This window comes from Empidonax traillii, unplaced genomic scaffold, assembly GCF_003031625.1.
Source record: "Empidonax traillii isolate 1590-97213 ecotype Southwest subspecies unplaced genomic scaffold, ASM303162v1 scaffold41:size1892772, whole genome shotgun sequence".
NCBI classification, from domain to species: Eukaryota; Metazoa; Chordata; class Aves; order Passeriformes; family Tyrannidae; genus Empidonax; species Empidonax traillii.
Window position 1 is genome coordinate 982,403 of NW_020955234.1, and position 22,345 is coordinate 1,004,747.

Sequence of the window (22,345 nt, forward strand, 5' to 3'; positions counted from 1 at the left end):
ATCCACAAAAACAGGGAGCCAAGTATAACATTAATCTCTTCGGGTTTTTTTTATCTTCCAAAGAACTTTTTAAGACAAAACAGTTTCTAAACCAACTCGCAAACTCACAGTCCTCCGAGTGCTTTTACATTAAATTGCTTCTGACAGGGACATGCCAAATATTATTATTTTTCGCACTATGAACCACCTCTCTCTTTCGCAGAAATATTTCCAGCACCAGTTACAGAGAAAACTCTGACAGTAGTCATGAAAATCTATGCTTAAACAGAAATAGAAATGCTCACTTATTTCTCCTCTCCTAGAAGCTGCTGTTTATCACTTGACGGGGTTCCTTAGCAATGATAGTAATTTTCTAAAATTCACTGTACGAAGGCTGCTATAAACAGGAATGAATTCCATGTCACCTTCCACATGGAAATCCTGCCTTCTCAGTAATTGTGGGCACATGGAGAGAAACTAGTAGACTTGTTCCCCAATTCTGCAAATGAGCAATGCCCCTTGGAAGTAGAAGGTTAAAGCCTGTGACCCAAGCTCACCCAGGGCAGAATGACGTGGGATGAGCCATGGGATCTCAGTGCCTCAGTTTCTACTGAGGGAACGACAACAACAACAAAAAGAAACAAAACAAAATTAAAAAGAGGCTGCACTCAGGCACAGCTCAGATATTGTCGAGGGTTTAAATTAATTGGTGACTGTAAAACAAGTTGAGTTCTTCCAAAGGGAGACTTTAGAGAAGTGCAAAGTAATATAAATTAATCACTCCACTGCATAGGCTGGTTCATTCCAGAGGAGGGTCCCAGCCACGTGGTCATGACAACACTGTATAAATAAGGATAATGGCCTTAGTAGCTCTTATCTTTCCCGTCCAAGCTCACCCCTGCCCCAAGATCCAACTTAAAATTTCTGCCCAAATCTTCCCAAACTCAAGAACACACAAGCAAAATCATTTCAGGATTTTGAGGCTGGGCTGTAAGTTCCCATGATTTAAACTTGTTTTGCACCACTGCCTTTCTTGTTGGTCAATAGTTTCTAGTGCCAAAACCATGGTCCGGTTAGTGACTGATTCGAGTCATGGTCGCATGACTGATTTAAAATAAAAGAGGATTCAGGTGCCCTAACGCTGCACCACTTTAAGGGGCAAAAGACCTTCTAAAATGCCTGTTTTATCTTATGCCATGGCATTTGAAATACATTTCCTGACTTTTGTTTTGGTTCTGAAGCTTGTGAAATACTCTGATGTAAAGCGGGGGTAGAGGGGGGAGAGGGGGAGAGGAAGAAAAAGAAGGAGAGGGAGAAAGAAAGGAAGTAACACAAATGTTTGTGTATTTAAAATCCCAGGAGCACCAACTGCCTCCTATGACCATTACCAGGTGGTGGGTCTGTGCTGGGCTGAAAAGCACAAGCCCCAGCAGGTACCAGCACAACAGCCCCATCCGAGGGAGGAGCACTGCCTCTGAAGCAGTTATTGACTTTTGTCACAGTAAACATCAAGCCTTAATAAACAAAAAAGCTACAGACAAAATTATTTGGTTCATGGCTAAACTACGTATTACGTATTATTTATATAAAAATCACTACATACACTTATTATTGCAGTCCAACAGCACCTGGGTTTTGAGTCAAGTTAACAATAATACACAGTGGGGGAAACCATTGCCTTTTGCTTATATTAAAGAATAAAACGGAATTTTTTTTAAGCACCAAGCATGCAAAAGGGAAAAAAAAGAGCTTCCGGCCAAGAAACCAGATGCTGGACCATAAGTACATAAATAAAAGAAATCGCTTTCTATTACAGGTGATAAAAATTGTACTCAGCATCTTTTGATATATATCTTCTCAAAAGTTTTGTGAGCACAGCCCTCTTGTGGGCTCATTTGTGTGTGTGTAACAACTGGAGATAGGGAACAGCTAATTCCTTTACCTGTTGGACAGACCTTCCCTCCTCCAGGTTTCTAGAGAATTGGCTGCAGGTATAATCATTCATCCCCTTTCCCTGGAGGAACTGAACTCCTGCCAGCAATTTGTCAACATAATTTGGGCTTATTGTTCTTGTTCTGAAGTTTTATCTTATTTTCTTTTTCTAAATGAAATACCTATTCATTAGGAAAAAAAAAAAAAAAAGTTGCACTACATTTGAAATGTTCTTCAGATTTCTCTTAACTCCTACCTTTTAAAAACCTTCAACTACAAGAGGCTGAGGGTAGTGACCTTCCACGTTAGGAAGTAGTTGTGCTCGCTACAGGCAGGAGCTCAAAGGAAAACCAGGGGCTGATTCGTGAAGTCATCGCATTCATCTCCTACAGATTTAACCCACCTACATAGCAAAGATTTACTTTTTACATAGTTTATCTTTCCGGTTGTTGGCCATACTGATGTCCCCAAACTCACATGGGTAAAACATTCAATACAGCTGCTCAATACCTTAAGTGTATAATCCATAGCACTGATGCTGGAGCTAGAGTTACATGATAGACAGACCTGGTCTTCACAATCCACAAGCCTTATCCCACTTCACTTCTGGAGGACACAGCTAGTAATGATCCTAAAATAGTCTGTTTCCCATTCAGCATATAAGAAATTTCTTCTATTAATTGGGAAGAAAACCACAAAAAACACAAATTGGTATAGAGGATTAAAAATATACTTTGATAATGCCCAAGATACAATGCCATGTATTTCCGAGATTCCACACACATACATTGTTTATAGAAACACAGAATTATAGAATGGTATGGGCTGGAAGGGACCTCAAAAACCATCTAGTTCCAAGCCCCTGCCATGGCAGGGACACCTTTCACTAGACCAGTTTACTCAAATATGGCCTTTTGGGGGACCATGACAAGCACAGTAACAACTATCTTGATTTTCTGAGAGGCCCAACTCATGGCTTGGCCACCTGAACACCTCCTTGTGGGATTAACAGAGGTTGACAGCCAGAAATCCCACCTCTCAGCCTGCCAAAACCAAGCAGGGACATCACACCCAATACAACCAGAACCAAGAGGGTCAGAATAAAGGATACACGCAGAGGCTTCAAAATGTTGAAAAATAGATGCTTTTTACTGTCAACAGCTCTTCCGCAATCTGCTTTGCGCGACTTTGATTCAAAGGTGAGTTATTTTTAATAGAACAACAACAAAGGCACAAAGATCTGGTTCAGATGGAAAAAAAGGTGCTCCAAGTCTAGAGAAATAAGGTCGTTGAAATGACAGGCAGGCGATAACTCCGCCTGCAACTAAGCAGAACAGCGAGGGCGACTTGAGCACAGATGGAAACCTTTGCAGCGTTAGAGGCGGCAAGGCCCGGCGAACTAAAAAGCAGAAAAAATTCTGCATGGAAGTCTCAGCTCTGACCTGGATTCCCTTCCTAGCCCCAGAAAAGTCATAAGCTTTCTATCTTTAGTTTCCCCTTATTGCAAATGAGGGTAAGACTCTTCCCCGACTCTTCGCAGCCGCGCAGGAAAAATAAGATGTAAGCTGTCTTTATGCATTCAACACAGGACGGTTTCTGAGACAAACAGATAAAAGGAAATGAGAGTGGGTATCAGTGTGAATACCACAGAGGATAGAAAACTGGAAATAAACAGGACTTTTGCCACTGATTTTCACAAGGCCAGGATTTCAGCTGAAGGGACCAGGGGCGCAACTAACACTGCACACAGCCAAAGGTCATCCAACCGACATCCACCAAACAACACTGGCGCTCTCCATTAGCTCTGCTATCACAACTCAGCGCTCACTCTACCCAGGTGTGAGCAGCACAACACTGGTCGTGTACCCACAAAAGTATCCCTGACACAGCAGAGCCTTCTGATCCCCTCCAGACCCTCAGGACACAAAGGAGAAGAGGGCACAGCAGGGAGAAGAGAGGAAAAGGCCTGAGACTCCTAAACAGGATGAATGGAAAACACAAGTGCAAAATGACAGGGTGATAGTGCTTTCCAAAGGAAAAAGAATAATTAGAAGCAGCAAGCATAAACCACAAAAAATAAAGGAGAATGAAATGGAGATCATCAGACTGGGTGGGACATAAAGACAAAGAGGAAGGAGAAAAACCACAGCTCTTCTCTTCCAGAAGGCACCAAAGCCCTGTCAACTCTGCAGGGGCAAGACTTTAAAAAAAATCCATTTGAGCGTGTTTGTGTGCACACAGGGTTGCACGTGTTCACAGCTATGCATGGCCCCCCCTCGCCTGGGCTGCATTCTGTCAGAAGCACAGCTCCACCACCTTCTGCCCATACTGAAATCAAACCTGCTGCACTCAGGAAATCATCTCCAAAGTCCTCTTATGGGGTACAGCGTGGGCAGATGGATTTTTCTTTGAGAAAGGACTCCAGAGCACCCCAAAACCACCTCTGGCAATGACAAAAGTGAATTTATTTTGGACAGTGAGACCTCAGGTTTTGCTTCTTGCATTGGAGGTTGCTGCACATGGTAGCCATGATGGACACCCTTGAAGACTGAGCAGCTACAGCCTCAATCACATTATGCCTTAAAATTTGACGGACCTTACTCCATTCCTCCTTTTTTTTTTTTTTTAATCTCAGCTGAACAGTAAACACTGCCTGCCCAGCCAGGTTAACTGAGCCAGCTGATGGTGATGCAGGGTTTTTGTCTCCCACACAACAAACATTGACTAGTACTTTCTATTTAGAGCAACCCCTAATTGTAAACCTGTCTCCTCCCTTTGATAAGAGACATATCGTTAGATAGCATTAATCCCCAGCCCTTTCCCGACATAAGGAAACACAGCTTCATGGTCAGAGCAGATAAAAATCATGGCTCCATATAGATTTATTTATTTTTAAGTGTAATATCATGCAGAAACATGCACAATATCAGCCCCAAACAACACCGCTACTTCCCAAAGGCTGAGGTGTGTTAGTCCTCCTTGGCTCCTACTAAATTTAACAGGACTCGAGCATTTTCCACGTCTTTCTAGACCAGGAAAAAAGGTCTTCAGAGACAAATAAGAGTTTCCTGTTCAATATTTCATGTAATGATTTCCTCCAAAGGTGTAAACAGGAAAAATGCCTTGCCACTTAGCCTGAAAATGAGAGTCTGCCATCCCTTCCTTTTATTGTGTTTATGTGTTAAAAGTCATTTAGAAGGGGATCTGCCAGATGCTCAGGTACGAATGAGACAGCACAGGTTGTCAGACAGCTGGCTGAGGTCCCGAAACTGACCCGCCCAGGCAGATTTGGGTGAGAGGGAGACCTCAACCTCTCCCACCCTGTCCCTTCTCTCCCACCAGAGTCCCAGCAGGCAGTCTCCACAGGAGTCTGCGCTGCAGAGAGATGTGCACTTCACCCTAAATTACCTGGACTCAGACAAACAGCAAAAGGTTTATTTGCAGCAAAACCCACATCTCCAAGCATCCCCCTGACAGATTTTCGGGGGTGATACCTTTTGGGAAAGACAAACATTAACCCGCTGCAAACATTTTTATGCGCACTTGAATCCAGGCTCTGACTTCCAGCATTGTATCGGCCCAACCGGGACTTCTCAGGGATGGAAGGCACGAGCATAGCCCTCACTCTGCAACAGCCACGCTTCATTCCAGCTCCAAACCCCGAGCGTGTGTCACAACTATCAAATGGTCTTTTTAGCTAACTGACAACAGACGCCACTCGGAGTCAGCATATTTTGATTACGGCACATTGTTCGCAGGATTCAAGAGCCCGCTCGCCTTGCATTGTTGTTCAACGCCAAAATTAAATAGCAGTATAATTAGCTTCGCTCCAGCTACACCTTTCTGTCTTGGATGGATGTGATACCTGCAAAAGCCTGTGCTGGGTATAAAATGTGTTCCTGATTATAAAGCGTTTGCCTAATCTTGAGGGCACCGCCTTGCTTTTTAAGGCCCTCTGCAAGTCACGCACTCCAGTACGTGCTGCCCGTTATCTCCAGAAGGCTTAAAACTGGAATCCCCGTGATTCACATTTTCCAACACTCATGGCCAAACCCTTGTGCAGATCAGCTCCTCCACTTTCTACCATTTCACAACAAGCCGATTTTGCAGCGAGGCAGGAGTGGCCACACGGCTTGGCCCTGCAAGCCACACGTTTGGTGAGCCAGTGGCCACAACACACACCAAGCCCAGGCTGAGGGAGTCGGAGGACGGGGAGCTCCGGGGGTGGTTTGCCAGGCTGAGGTGGCCGTGGCTCCCCGATGCCTCCACCCACTCATTGAGGGGTGACTTGGAAGCACGGCTAGCTGCCAGAGTCACTCAAAAGAGTCGGGCTCAGAGTTCTGTGTGGCCTCACTGCACTGCCCTCAGAGGTTTTGGAGTACCCAATGGTACTTGTATCAATGTAGAGTTCATGGCATGGCCCCGCATGGGCCCACGCCTCGGGACAGGCAGACCTCAGCATGGACAGACTAGCCACCACCTCACAAATGTTTCCAGTCAACCCCACAGCTCTGCTCCTCCTGCAGAAGTTACTGGCAGCACTGCTACTTCTCCATCCAGTGTTTCAGTTTATCCCCTCCCTCCTTTAAATACTGTTTAAAAAATGGTAATTAAGTGGAAAATAGCAAAAGGGGCCAAAACCAAAGCATAAAGCCACCAAGAGCAATGTTTACCATCAGCCTTTCGATTCAGCGCAGCGCTTCCCCGTGACACCAAACAGAAATTATTTGCTTTCTTTGCAATACTTCCTTCAAATTACCCACAGAGTGAAATAATTACTACAACATATTGCTTCTTATTCTTATGTATCTACTATATATGCAACTTTCTATCACTACATGACATATAAATTAAGATATCAACCCTACCTGACGATAAGGAAAAAGGAGAAGCAGAAAATCTCGGCTCACAAGTACCTAATCGTCTCGCTCCAAAACCTCAGTGACAGATCCGGGAAGAGCATCTGCATCTCCCCTTCTGCCTCATGCTGTCAGCAGAGCAGTATTCCCCACCCCTGCCCCTCCAGCATCACTGTATCACTTCTCACCCAGAGGATCTCTCAAACACTTGTCACTGAGGACCAAACCCCGGCTCGACACACACATGTGCACTTAAGAACAAAATTAATCCTCTCTGCACATACTAGTCGTGTGCACACCCTCACTCTGGCTTTAAGGAAAAACAGTAATGGAAGGGAGATCCCTCACAGGAACCAGATGAATGTGGTAAGACACGTCTGTACATACCATGTTTTTTCTACACAGCCGTGCCACAAAGCACTGCCAAGGGCCTCACAGACACGGGAAAAGCACAGTGACACTCCCCTAGTAGGTGGAAGGCACGCCAGTAAAACTGGTTTGCACAACATAACAGGGAGGACGGCCAGGAGGCTCCAGGGGTAATCCAGCTGCAAAATCCCCCAGGCAGAGAGGGGCAAAGGAGGGAACGGCTCGAGCATAGTGCCCGCACTACCACCAGTGTGCACGAGCATCTCTTCCCAAGCATCTGTGCAAACACAGGGCCCCTTTTCCTGAGCATCCCCACAAACACCAGGAAATTATGGCAAGCTAGCTGCCACTGACTCGCATGTGTGCTTGAAGGGCTCCTTTCCAAGCCACCATCACCCTCCAGCCACGGTGATGCCCAGGGGTGTCACTCAGCTGTGCAGCCCCTGTTCATGCCAAGTGCCGCCCGAAAAGCCTGTGCAAAGGGGAGAGCAAAGCTGTGACTTCAGGTGACCTTGTGGTGGCACGGCCGTACCCACCACCGAAACAGCAGCGACGCTACTCCCCCATAATGCTGCACAACAGCACACAAGGGAAACTTTATAAATTACAGGCCACGGGGACACTCCCCTCATCAAACAATTTGGTCAACTCTACCTACGCAAGGCACCTCCGTGGCGCATGAGTGAGTGGAGGAGCTCAGGGCCAAGGCCACTGCAGCACAGTACATCCCTATGCCCGTACCCCAAGGAGAAAAAGGGTCCTCTGCATTGGCTCAAGCCTAAAACCAAAGTGCCACCTACCGAGTCCACAGTATTTGTGTGCTCCCAGGGTTTCTAGCAAGGGGTTGGCCATGGATTAGCTCACCGGATTAATCCAAATATCGGCAAGCAGTCACTAAGCACTCGAGAGCTCATGCCTCGGGTTGCTGCTGAGCCTCAGTAAACAGGTGATATCCCACCTGAGACCAGGGACATCTCTGCACACCCCTCCCCAACACAACACGGAGCACCAGCCAAGCCAGGGGTCAAGACTACCATGTCCACAGATAAAACACAGACAGCACTGACAGAGCTTGAGCTGGCTCAGTTCCAAGCTTCAGACATTTGGATCTACCATTTCTATTTGCACAGAGAGCTGTAGCCCTGCACCCCGGCAAACTGGACAGACAAAGCCATAGGGTTTTTAATCTGCTCTTACTCCCTCCTCCTGAGAGCTGTGCAGACTTAAATGGAGCTATTTAAAGCCAGCGTTAAAAACACCAGTGATGATCTGACCTTCTCAGGAACAAAACTGGACCAAAACCTAAAGGCCAAATGAATGAAAAGAAAATTACAAGGTAAAGTTTGCCTTCCCTGAACATGTGCCAGCTGCAAGAATCTTGGATTACACCAATGCAGCTTTCCAAAGTTGAAATACAATAATTTTCTGTATTAAGGGCCCAGTAACCCAAATGGAGGCATAATTAGGCATTGATGCCATGCCCATATGAGAGAAGCTTGAAAAACTTAAATAAACTGTGAATGGCAGGATTAATACCGGAGCTTTGCGTTTTGTACAGCTGTTTGAATACAGTACGCTGCCTGTGATGGTATCAGCTGTTGCTTTACTCTTGTTCAGTATTTCTGAAGTTAAAACAGGCAGTCCTTTTAAGCAAATGAAGAATTACCCCTCTTATTGTTGGCCAGTTTACTTCAACAAAGAAGGTATGAATGCATATTTGCTTTATATTTAAAAAAAAAAAAAAAAAAAAAGGAAAAAAAATGGGCCAAACTGCAAACAAAATTAGCTGACCAAATTCAAAGTCCAGTGATGTTAATAAGAGAATTTTAATTTACTGCAATGGTTCTTCAGGATGGAGAGGTAGGTAATACAGTTTTGGAGATGATCTGCCCAAGAGGGAATATCATATAGATGTCTGGAGAGTCCTTGAGAAAATAGCTCACCTAAACCCTGACTGAAGAGGAAAGACAATACTTCAGTGAAATAGAATTCTGTATTTCTAGGAAAGGTTCCAATAGCAAATTGCTTACTAATGCAAGAAAGCCTTGTAAATTCTATTCTGAATGGAAGGGGGAATGGCAAGTGTGTGACAAGGCACAGAGTTTGCACACATGGCTTAGCCGGTAAAAAGTAAATAAATAGGTTACTTATAAGCTCTAGAAGACACCTGAAAACACCTCTAACAAAAACTCAAGCTCAGTGAACTTCAAGCAAGAATATAAAACAGCTTCCAAAACTATCCTACCAATATTTTCTTTTCCCCACCAGATAAATTAGTTCTCCTACAGGCTAATATCCAATGTTGGCTTTCTGGTTGGAAATATCATCTGAAAAAAGTTAATCTAGATTTCCTCACTGCCCTTAAAAAATGACTTATCAGCAGACATGGAAGAAACTATCTAAAGAGGGAGCATATCACGACAGCAAACCACCATAGCAAAATAAAATGCTCAGGTTATCGGGAGGAGGACTGATACCAGGAGCAGCCTGATGCCAAATTCACCTGGGAAATCCAACACCCAAATCACAGCCCCCCTCCAGATATAGGGTGCCGCCTGTTCCCCCCCCACCTCCATCCCCAGTCAAATCCCTCTCCAAATCCGTGCCACCGTAAAGATTTCCAATGTTTTTCCCAGGCAGCGCTACAAACAATATCACTCTTGAGCTGCAGGAGCAGAAGGAGGGAGAGGAGGGTGCGGAGCCCCGGTTGGGGCGATGACGGACGCCGGTGGTTAAGTGCTGCTGCGGAGATGAAATATGCCTAATGAAAAGCTTACCTAAAGCTCGCAGGGAGCCAGAGCCCGGCCAGCCCAACCTCTCCAGAGCGCCGGGCACGAGGCCGCCAGGACGCCCGGGAAAGACGAATTAACTAAAAGTTAATGTGGATGTTCTCATTCAAAAGAAAAGTGGCCTACTCCAAAGGGGATTAGGCTAAAGTGAACTAAGGCCACTTTACTTCTGAATGAGAGCATCCACACAATAGTGCAATGCACTTTAACTAATGCACTTTAATTTTACACCCAATCAATTTGTCTTACCTCTCCTGAGTGTCCTTGTGTGGACAAACCCAGAGATTCATCGAGTTTTGAGGCCAGGCAGGGAACATTAGATCAACCCATCCCACTCCCCGTGCACTATGGGCCATTGCCTTTCACAGTTATCCCTTTATTGATCCCCAAAACTCATGGATGACTAACATATAACCTCCAACGGGGGAAAGGGGGAAACATTTCTTCAATGGGGTGCCTGGCCTGGATTTGAAGATGCTCGCAAAACAAGAAGCCGCTCGCAAAACAAGAAGCCGCTCGCAAAACAAGAAGCCGCTCGCAAAACAAGAAGCCGCTCGCAAAACAAGAAGCCGCTCGCAAAACAAGAAGCCGCTCGCAAAACAAGAAGCCACCATGACTTTAAGCAGCCAAATCCCGCCGTGAACAAAAGAATGGCCAAATTTGGGCACAAATTTGGGGCATAAATCCATTTCTTTCCACCTTGCCCCATGCCTTGCCACATTCACAAGAAAATAGCAGTCTCTGTATTATCACTTTTCAATCTCTTTTGTTTTTTAAATTGCAGACTTTGCTTATAGGACAAACTCAGATTTTTTTTCTTTTCTTTTTTTTTTTTTTTTTTAAATTCACCTCACCAACATTTAAATTTACCCAGACTTTTACTGACGAATCGCAAACCTCCGTTTCCAAACTGCAGTAACTCCCAGAAACCCCTCGCCACCCGCACTATCGCTTTCACACACGCAACAACCCACGTAAGTCTGAAACCTCCGTGTCGTTCTTCACCTCTCGGGCACTTACTCAAAAAAAACTAATAAATGAGCCCACAACAGCAACAAACAGTGAGTTGAGCCTTGAGATGAGCCTGCAGGGGCAGTGGGGTCCCCCTGTGCCAGCAGCCCTCTCGCTAACAGAGACCAGGCTCCCACCATCGCCGCTGAGCTTTCCAGGGATCTCATCTAAATTAGAAAAAGGAATCTCAAGGACACTGCCCTGAAGGGATTCTGCTCTCACCTATGCTCCAGGGCTGGGTTACATCTCCCTTTTTTGCCTTTTAAAGGTAGGAAAACGGGAAAAGGCAACCACACCAAGCAGCCCGGAGAAGAGCTCAAACAACTGCCGACAAGTTGTCTTTAAGACACGTTACAGAGTATCGGCGATAGGTTATATACCGAGCCATTAATCAGGGGCAGAAAAACACTGAAATAAGTCCAAACACAAGGTGTGTGCGCTCTTAGAGTTAACCTCTCCAAATATTGTTGCAACTGCAGAAAAAATACAAATATAACCCCTAATTTCCAAACTTGCTATTAAGTCTGAGCAACAGAGCATCAGGAGCAGGAGGTAATACACCGAGGACATGAGGTGACACCACAGCGCACACCTCCTCAGCCCCCATCAGAAAACAATTCCAGAAACCTTCAAAAATGTTCACAACCAGAAACAACCCTCCTCTTTATTTTCTTAAAACTTGCTTAGATTACACAAGATAGATCCTAACTGCACGCTCATGTGACCAAAAAACCCCAAACGCAGAAATGCAAAACAAAACAAAAGAAAGATTCCCTAATTTAAAGAAGCTGCACCAGATTTTCACTGCTTTTTAAAGCGGTATTTATCAGTACGACCTACACTTACTCATTTTTGATCAAGCACGATACAATCTGATTTTTTTAAAGTCTAACATTGCCCACACGGGGCTTCAGCAACCCTTCCACGCGCAGAGCCCATTACCTTTATTGTTACCTGTGGACGAGCAGCCAGGGAAGACTCAAACCCTCAGCCATAAAGGTTAAACTTAAGGTACAACTCATTTTTTCACAACTTGCAAACCTCCAAGTTGCCCCAGAATAACAATCTGCAGTCACTAACACACAGACGCGGCAAGCTCCAGCTTACAGGAACGCCTTGGAACACGCTCGCGAATGTTTAGGATGAATTCCGAGGTTACCTGGGATTTAAACTCAGGTCTGTCAGGTTTGATGCTGAAAAGAATTCCACAAAAATCTGACAATTAAACTATTCTCTGCAAGAAAACGTAAATAACTTCAGCTTGGAAAACTTTACATGGAAGTTAGGCCTGAGCACGCAACTCAAGGAAGGCTGCAAATCTTACTACCAGCTGTAAGGATGGCTGCTTTTGGGCTCTTCAATGATTTTAAAAAATCAAAAAAAAACCCCCAAAGATCTTGAATTAAAATCATAAGTTAAAGAAAATATATTCAATCTTATATCAATTTAACAATGTATTTACTAGCTTAAAGAAATGGAGGGCAAAGAAAAGCTCATTTTGCTCAATTTCAGCCACAGTGTATCGGATGATAACATGCCCAGAATAGAAATTAACATGTTCTATCTTCACAATGAATAGTCTGTCAAACTGGAGCATGGTAACACGTTCTAAATATCACAACAAAAATAAATAAATAAAAGTTACCCAAAAACAATCAAACAAAAAAAAGGATTCACTGGCTCAAGGTGACATAAAGTCAGAGGAAGAAAATTAAATTATTGAGTCTTTTAAACGTTATTTTACTAGCCCTCCACAGAGTCTTACTTCACTGTAACTCTTTTATTATGCAGAAATGAGTTCTACCTTGCACCCTCTGCATGGCATCTATTATTTTGATGCCTGTTCCTCCGATATGGGAGTACATATCCCGAAGGCAGCAACATTCTTATTCTCCTCCTTAAAACTACATGGCTTGAAAGGACCTGTGAAGAAGACCCCAAGTAAAATAGTATTTCTCGGTAATTTTTCCCCCCCCAAGGCATTATTTTGTATTGGCCACAAGGCATAGCTGATATATTTGAGAATTTGGGAAAGTAAAGTCTAGTTGTAACTGGTCAATGCTGTGAACAACTCTACCGCCTTCAGTTTCGCTGTGTACTGGATTCTAATTTATGATTCTTTCTTCGTAAAGAATATATTTTAAGTAATTTCTCCATTAAAAAAAAAAAAAGAAAGAAAAAAAAGCTGCTGTCGATCTGCATTTTGGTTAGAGCAACTCAGCAACGGCGTGCATTAAAATAAAATCTACTGCAACATAAATAGAGGTGTTGCTTTATTATATACGTATATATATGTGATATATTATCACCCAAGAAGGGCCATCTAAAACGCCACAGTTGCAAACATTTAAGACTGTAACAAAAATGACTGAGACTCTAGTATCAGTTTACTATCCTTCAACAATTTCCCTGACAGTGGAGTCAAATAATGTTGAATTATGGACCTTCTTGCAGGAAGTCTTATTTCATGTTCATTTTTTGATCATTTCCCTCCTAGTCCCTATAGGAATTTGGCTCTTCGCCGATTTGCCTTTAAAAGTTTCTGCATCTGTAATTTTGCTTATTAAATTATTAAATTGTAAATTGTAATTTTTGTCAAATAATGCTTCCATGGATGTACTCAACAAGTTTATTTTCCATAAGAAAAACACTGTTTTTTCCCCCTATAAAATCTATCTTATGCTACTACTGTACTTTATTTGGATTTGGTGGGTATTTTGTACCATGTTTTCCTAAAAGGACTTTCTAAAGGCTTTTGGTAGACATGGTCTTGTAGGGGAATTTTACAGTTCAGACTAGAGCACCTGGGTGCCAGGGCGATGTGGTTTCAAGAAAACAGACCCACAGTGACAGTTTAGGATTACCTAAGAAACTGAACTTTTGCTGTCAGACTACAGTCAGTCTCCGGGCCTTTTTTTTTTTTTTTTTAATCAGAGGGAGTTTTCCCAGACACATCACACAACAGCTGTGTTCTAAGTCCATCTGAGCTCCAACAAACATTTGAAAATTTAAACATGCAAATGTTTGAAAAGCTAACGATTAAAAAAGGTTTATTTTGAAACTTTTGAGGATGGCTGCAATTCTTCAGCTACAGTTTTTAAAAGTCCCGGGGTCTGGTTGATCTCGAGTTCAATTATCCCCAGCAAAAAAAAAGCCCAAACTCCTGCCTTGTACTTGTGGAGCCGTGATGGTAAACACCAACTCCACAGGTCCCACCCTGGCAGGCAGCGGGGTCGAGCCCGTGGGAGAAGGATGCTATTTTAGTGACCTAGTGCCACTGAGCTGGTTAAATCACTGAACAATGGTTAGTGTTATAGGGCTTTACTTTGCAAAATCTAGCATTAGTGTCATTGCTTTCCATTAACCGGGGGGACTTAAAGGCAATGGCATTGAGGGGCCTATAAGGAAAGAATAAATAAGGGGGAAACCAATAAATTAAAAGCAAAAAAACACCCTGTTAACTGTAACCTTTACTACCACAATATATGAAAATGTAATTAAATCCATAATAAAAGCTTTTTTACATACTTACTCTTTTACTACTCTCCCAAGCAGAGCCGTGGGCAGGCGGGGGGCCCCTCGTTCCCACCGCCCCGGCCCTGCGCGCCCGCGCATCCCAGGGCCGCGCAGCCATAAACGCGCCCTGCGCAGCCACATCCTAATTAGCCGCCCCGGCGACCAGCACTCAACACCTTATTATTGAACCATTAGGGCCCAGATACTGCCGGCCGCGCCGGGGCCGGGCTTGGCACCGGAGTTTACCGGAGGGCGCGGGCGGCTGCGCATCCCTCCCCACCCCGGTAAACCTCCACCCCCCACCCCGCGAAACCCCCGTGGGTTTGATCCGCCGCCTCATCGGCCGGGAGAGGGGGTGGGGGGTTGGGAAAGCGCATTTTTGCATCTTTTCCTTTCGGCGGGGAAAGCAAAGCCCCGCTCCCCACCCCGTCCGCAGCCGCGGAGCTGCGCGTCCCGCGCTGCCCGGCGAGGAGCCGCAGCACCCCGGGGAGCGGCGGGGGCTGCGCTCGCACAAGCCGGGGGTGCCGGGGCTGAGCCCGCACAGCGGGAGAGGGGACGGCCCCGGGAGTGCAAAGGTCCGCGGACCAAAAGGTGGTGGCAGAGGGGGGAGAGGCGAGGGGGTGTGTGGAGAAACACACTGACACCCCCCGACAACCCCAAAACTATAGCTTCATTTCTTTAGCTCTCACTTTAATAAAATAATGATTCGTTGGGAAAATGGGGTATAAATCTTCATTTTGGAGGCAATTAAAGTGTTGATTTCATTCGTGCCCCTGAGCGATTCTTGTAATTTGCTCAAATAGCTTTATGTACCCAGCACTCCAGAGCTTTTAGAAACCCATTTTCTAGTTAGACTTGTTGGATTACAATTTTTATTCAACAGCAGCGAGCCGAGCTTCCCTCAGCTAGACCCTGGCTGGAGGGTTCCCCTTGCACTAAGGCACTGCACGGGGCTGCCGGCCGCCCGGAGCATCCTCCCCGGCCCCGGGTACCGCCCTGCTGTGCCGCCCTCCTCCCGCCCCACCAAGCTTTCCCCCTTCGCTGCAAAACGGGGTGGAAAGGGAAAAACAAAACACCAAAACAACCCACCTAGGCGCACATAAACCCCTTTTCAAAAGTTCATGCCTTCCTCCAAGGCTGCCTCCCCCTGTCACGACACTACCCGATAGCCTTTGGCAGACGGAAGAAAACATTTCAGATGCTGCCCACGCTGCGATGCAACGCACCTTCATGTCGGGGATCTATAAAATAACTCCCAGCTGACAGTGCCGGTGATAACGGCAAAGCGGCTGAGGCAACTCCTGTCTGCTTGGCTGCGCCTTGCTTGAACAAAAGGAAACCTCTAGAGTCAGAAGCAGATCACTCCTAAGACTCTGTTTGCTTAGCTGATCATAAAGAAGAAATAACTTGGGGGTTTTTAACCAGGGATTTATTTTTCTGTGTGTGCTCGAGGTCCCCTCTCTCCCGGGCAAAGCACTGCTACCCCTCAGTTCAGAGAAAACAAACCAACCGCGAAAACCCCACCGTTTCACCCAACTCTAATAAAAGCCAAATCTCAGTCACTTCCATAATCCAGGAGCTTAATTTAGATCTGGGCACCTCCTGCATTAGCCCCAAACGCTCCCATGAAAAGACAAGGATCCCAGCCGGCGGAAGGGACAGACGAGGAGGAGGGAGGGGAGAGGGGACAGCCAGCTCTCCTCACTCAGCTCACCCGCATTTCCCACCCGGCTGCAGCCGGCATTAAAGGTCTGAACCATCCCAAACAAAACCTGGACACCGTCACAGCCACGCGAGGCTTTGCTGGCTTGGCTTTGGCTTTGACTATATTTATTTTTTAAAGAGAGGGCTTGAAAACTTGAAAGATCAAGGGAAAAGAATTTAAAACCTGAATCCCATTTTATTTTCTCCCCTTTTTTTTCCCCCCTATTAAGTAAAATAAAATGGGCGCGTTTGCAGCAGGCAGGCGTGCACAAAGCAATGTTCACTCAAGTCTAAAAGCGTTCGGCCAAGGAAAACTGACAAGACGGACTAATGAACCGTAGAGACGGGAAGAAAATAGCCAGTATTTGCTAGATTTCAAACCCTCTCTGTCTTCCCCGGACCACCTATCTCGGATTTTATTATTATTTTGGTCAACGACTCCAGCCCTTCCTTCCCTAAGCTACCAAGAAGCCAGCGAACCACAGACACCACTTCTATTATTGGAAAGGGTAAATAAAATAAAGACAAAAATTAAAAGCGACAAGAAACAGGTCGAGTTTGCAGGCGACGCTTTTACAAGCTCATCTCGCCAGGTCGAATCCGGGAGCAAGCCTTAATGAAGCAATAATAGCCACATTATTCAAAAATTTTCATTTCGATGGAAATTTATCTAAAAGGGACTTAATCATATGCAAATAATAAAAGGAGGCGTAGTGACCCAGCGAGCGATCTGCATACAAATTTTAGCGTGTGCGGCGTTGGCGAGATCATACCTGATCCGTTAGGTTTGCTGATCTTGTTATGTCTTCACTGTCCGATTTTGATCCGCCCTCTCTATCGTCTATGACCAAATCGATAGGCATTTTTCCTTTCAAACAGCTAATATACCGGTGGCAGAAATTGTCACATAATTCGTGTACCTACATTATGACAGAGGTTAAAAAAAAAAAAAAAAAAAAAAAAAAAAAAAAAAAAAAAAAAAAAAAAAAAGGAAAAAGAAAACAGAAGAGGCGGGGGGGGGGGAAAGCAAGAAAATATAATCAGGAATACATAAGTAAAATTGACAAGTGCAACCAGTCTCCCCCCTTCACCCCTGTGACATCAAAAGTCCTAAATAGGGGAAACACACAGCAATTATCCCCCTGAGACCTCTAGACGCATCCAGAATTAGGAATAACTTTCTTTTCTCGCAAAATAGAGATATCCCAGAAAATTGACAGTGACAAGATGATTCACAGGCTACAACATATTCAACACCCGTGTTAAATTCATCTGCTCCCGGAGCTGTGGCCATTAGAGAGGTGACCTGCATGGGTGACATTTAAGGTAAACTATTTAATTTCATCCAGTTATTTCATCATAAACCCTTTCCAAAGGGGTATGAGGACAGAAAAAAGGATTTAAAAAAAAAAAAATCCCGATGCACTGGGTTGAAATACATTATAGGCATCCGAGCCCTGAAATCCCCAGTCGCTCTGATAGACTCGTACCTGAGCCGCCTTTATTAATGGGCAGATTTTAACACATTTCGGTAGAGCGAGAACAACCTGCCAGTTATGGTTAGATAAAGTGACTGAGGCTCATGAGAAACTTTTCAACTATTTAAAAACCTCTCAAAATGTTTATTTTTAGGAGAAAGGGAATTCTCTTGTAGGCCAGCTATCAATGACACGTAAAAAATCCTCAGGAAACCAAGAGCACACTTCCAATTTAATGTGAGCTCGGATGACACCGCCTTCTTAGAAATTAGCATTCTCTCTCCTAAGATTTCTAAAACAGCCAACAAAAAAAAAAAATCCTGCATTTAGGCTGCAATCTCTTTCTTCTGCTCGGAGGTGTACAATATTCCCAGAAACAAGAGACAGACAGAACTATCAACTCTGCTTTGTCTCTGCAAAATGTTACAGGACAATCCGCGCCCTGAGCCTGACCTGCAGATGGCTTTAAAAAAAAAAAAAAAAAAAAAAAATATTCCCCATTCCAACTAACTGCAACCGAAGCCTCTTCCTCACCATCACCAAGAAAAAACAATATATATATATATATATATTTTAAATCACAATTTCAGGGGCTTGACTGAACTAACCATTTCGAGTCTCATCTGCGGCACCACAGAACTGCAACTATTTATACAAAGCCAGCAAAGTATTACAATGAACACAAGGCCTGGGCGTTCGAGAGCTCGGTTTTAGAGGCTGAAATTGTAATTAAACTGCGAAGAGAAATGGACGCCAAGATTGGTCTTGACACTAATTACCAGAAAGAAAGACATTTATGCAAATTTACCAGAAGCCTGAACTTCAGCAGTACTGAAACGGAGGAGGAAGAAAGGGGGGGAAAGAGAGAGAGAAAGAGAGAGAGAGACAAAAATTACCTTCTCTAATTCCAACAGATGAAACCTTAATACTTGTATGGCTTGAATCATCTGCAAAGATACAAACAACACGAGGATTAATCTCATTCCTGGATTTGGGGATATTTCCCACAGCCGCCCCGGTCGCACTTTGTAGCTTGACTTTTCTCTAGTAGTAAATAAAAAGTTGTTTTGATTTATGGCAATAACACTAAAACTTAATAGCGGTGGCTTTGTGTGCTGTTTAACGAGAAGCGATCTAGAGTTAACAAAAAAAAAAAAAGATCCCTATTGCAATGAAGCAACTGAATTATACGGATCATAAACATTTCTTAAAAAAAAAAAAAAAAAAACAACAAAAACTCAACTCTCTAAACACCATCTCTGGCTCCTCGCTTTGCGAAAGTGGGAGCAGGACTCCTACAGTGGAGGCAAAATATTTATCCTTAAGGAGGGGAGGAAAGAAAGAGAGAAAAGATCTCATTTTTGGTGAATTTGCCACCGGTGCATGTCCAGCCAAAGCAATCCTCTACGTTTCCCCTCCCATGGAGCTGCTAAAAGGTGCGTGGAGGGGGTGGCTACAGCGGGGATAAATCCACGCTCCTCTTGGGCAGGCAAGCTCACCATCAAGCCCGTCAGCTCCCCTTTGGATGGGGCTTTCCTTTATATCCTTATGGGATTTTTTACTTCCCGGCAACTATCACACCGTATTTACTTGTAAATATAAAAATCATCATCATAATAATCATAATTCTAAAAAATTCACGTGAGAAATTTTCAATTTAGCACCACCAAACCACCTCTCCAGATGATACAGAAGTTTAAAAAAAAATAATAAATAAATGGGAAGGGAGGGTGGGGGTGGGGAGAGGAAGATGTGTTAACTCTTACCAAGTTATCCAGTTCAGGATTAGAGGAAAAGAGGGGTTTCTCTGCTCGGATCTAAATATAAGAAAGGGGAGGAGAGGGGGAAAAAAAATAATAATAAAAAAGATTTGAAATATGGAAGCAGAAAAAGCAGACGTTATTATTTCTTGCTTCATTACACTGTCGGGTCCATTATGTAACCTTCCGTGCAAAGCCCTGACTGCTGGATTTAGTACATCAGCCAAACACTTGAGCAAGTGAATCAAATATACCGAAAAATACCTACGGAGCTTCCCCGGCAGAGCCCGTCCCGGCTCCTGGGAGCCGCGCAGCGAAACTCCCGGCCGGGCACCGACCGCTCCGCATTACCCAGTATTTTAAGGGGCTGGTAAATGCCGAGATTTCCCGATTAGGGTTTCTTTGCGTGTTTTGCTTTGGTTGGGGTTTTGAAGTGGTTTTTGTTTTGGGGGTTTTTTTTGCCTCTTGCAGTAAGAGAGGGGGGAGGGGGAAACGCGCATCTTTATCTCAACAGAGACTTGTTTTTCTAGTTAAGGAATATTTTTCCCCTCTTTTTCCTTTTTTTTTTTTTCTTTTACTGTTTCAACCCGGTTTTGCTGACCTGTTTGGCGAACACTGCTATGTCTTCATTGAAAGACTCAGAGGAGCAAACATCGCCTCCCGCTACCCCGGGCTCCCTGGGTGTGCATGTAGCTAATTCACATTTCTCAAAAATCAGTGCTAAAAGAGGGAACAGGGGGTGTCTGAAAGAAAATACAATAGTCACACACACAGAGGGGGGGAAAATATCATAACGAAACAAAAAAAAAAAAAAAAAAAAAAAAAAAAAAAAAAAAAAAAAAAAAAAAAAAAAAAAAAAAAAAAAAAAAAAAAAGCCAAACACAACAATAGTTAGTCCCGCAGCAGCGTGAGTGGGGAGGGGGGCACCCACAGAGGGGGCTCCGGCACCTCCCGCCGCCTCCCGTAGCGTCCCGGCCCCTTCCCGCAGCCGGCCGGCCAGCAGCCCGGCATCTCCCCGGCCTTTCGGCGCTGTCTGGCCGCAGATATTGTTAATACAACCTTAGGACAAGCCAAGAATAAAACCCAAGCCGGTTCCAGCAGCCATTTTGAATTAACTTTCCTTGTCTTTAGGGGAAAAAAAAATTTAAACAAATTAAAATCCCCTGGACACACACTTTTCTTGCCTTTCATGCTTTTTAATTCCCGTTTTCTGCTGGAGGACTTGCTGGGAGCGAAAAGGGAAAGGGGAAAAAAAAAAAAGAAAACAACTAACAAACCAACAGAAAAACAGAAACAACCCCCATCCAAATTAAAAAAAAAAAAAAAAAAGAAAAAGCCTCTAAACCCACTCAACACAGCTACGACCCACTGGCAGACGCTGGCCAGCCCGGCTGCCTCCCCATTGCCTGCCCGGCCCTCTGCCCCCCCCCGGGGCTCCGCAGCCGCCGACCCGCGGGGGGAACCAGGTGCTCCTGGGCAATCCCAGCTTGGAAAGCCTTCCCGGGAGAAAGGCAGCGTGTGCATCTGGTTCCCTCGCCCGTTTAATAATTTAAATAAATAAATAAGCGTGGGCGCACACACACGTATATATGTATATTTATAACAGGGAGTTCTCTTTTTTTTTTTTTCCCCTCCCAGGGCTTCATACTTTTTTTTTTTTTTTTGGGTACCGTTCACAGCTGAGTTTTAGCCAAGCCTTCAGATTTCTGATAATCCAATAAAGAAACCGAATGCCACGAATTTTATTTTCCTCCCCCTTCTCCTCACTGTCCTGAGAGCGATTTTTAGAGGCTCTTAAACTTCCCTTCAAACTCCAGCTGGGCAGATACATTTTAAAAGCATCTGCGCCCAATGTAACCCCATCAGTTCCCATCGCAACGGCCTAGAAACCGCTTTACAAGTTGCCACACTGAGAAAGATTCAATGCTCTCGGGTAAAAAGTTTAAAAGAAATAAAAATTAAAAGAAAAATTAAAAGAAAAAAAAAAAAAACTGGGAGAAGCTGCTCTCGAGTTCTTTCCTTCACGGCGCAAGGAAAGATGAACAAGGTGGAAAGTTGGGCAAAGCGCTCCAAACTCTCCCTTGCTCCCAAAACTCCGTGCAGAGACTGACCAACCCGGAGCAGGTTGTGCCCTGGGAATATTATTTTCCTCCTCCTCCTCCCCGTGGCGATGCCTGCCGCCCCCCTTCTTTCCCGGGCTCCCCGTACCAGGGGGCACCCCCTCCACCAGCCCTCTCTCCCCACCCTTTAAAGCCGACAGTAAAACAACGACACAAAATCAAGAACACGGCCCTTCACCGCGCAGCGCTGCCCATCCCTCCCTCTCCCCACCCCCGCCACCCCCCGCGCTCCATCCCGCGCAGGTTGCGCGGAGCCCGGCGCGGCCCAACCTACCCGTAGATGGCATCTTTATCTCTCTTGAGGGCGTCGTTGACGGAGGCGCCCATGGCGGGGGGCATGGCGTTGGCGTGGGCGGCGTGCGGGTACTGGTGCGAGTGGAGCGGCGGCCCGTGGTTGAGGTGGTGCACGGGCTGCATGGGGCGGGCGCCGTGGGGGTCCCCGTACATGGTGGTGGGGATGCCCACCCCCTCCATGCCGCCGTAGTGGGGCAGCTCGTCGTACTGCGGGGCACAGAGGGAGAGGGAGAGGAGAGAGAGAGAGCAGAGAGGCGTCAGGGGTGTGAGGAGCGGGGCAGTGCCCCCCGGCAGCAGCTTCGCTGCGCTGTGTGCCCCCCCCCCCACCTCCACCACCACCGCCACCACCACCCGGGGACGCGCCGCGATCCCCCCGGAGCTCGCTCGGGATCCACCGCGCCGGCCCTGGGGAGGGAAACACCGCCCCGGGCCGGGCCGCTCCGGCCCGAAACCCTCCGAGTCTGGGGCGCAGGAGAAATAATTATCATAGTAACAACAATAAAATAAATAAAAGTGCAAAAAAAAAACCCCACC

General features: G+C 45.3%; 1 protein-coding gene across 3 annotated transcripts in view; it reads right to left on the minus strand.

Moving 5' to 3' along the window:
* MEIS1 (Meis homeobox 1) overlaps positions 1-22,345 on the minus strand; it is a 209,474-nt gene that overhangs the window by 84,647 nt on the left and 102,482 nt on the right. For all 3 annotated transcript variants that reach the window (XM_027878415.1, XM_027878414.1, XM_027878416.1), the window contains exons 2-6: positions 21,792-22,018; positions 19,999-20,140; positions 19,404-19,454; positions 18,534-18,584; positions 16,933-17,079 (exon numbers count right to left, since the gene is read on the minus strand). In XM_027878415.1, coding sequence (XP_027734216.1) covers positions 16,933-17,079; positions 18,534-18,584; positions 19,404-19,454; positions 19,999-20,140; positions 21,792-21,991 — 591 coding nt within the window. In that variant the 5' untranslated portion in view covers positions 21,992-22,018. The remainder of the gene's footprint in view (positions 1-16,932; positions 17,080-18,533; positions 18,585-19,403; positions 19,455-19,998; positions 20,141-21,791; positions 22,019-22,345) is intronic.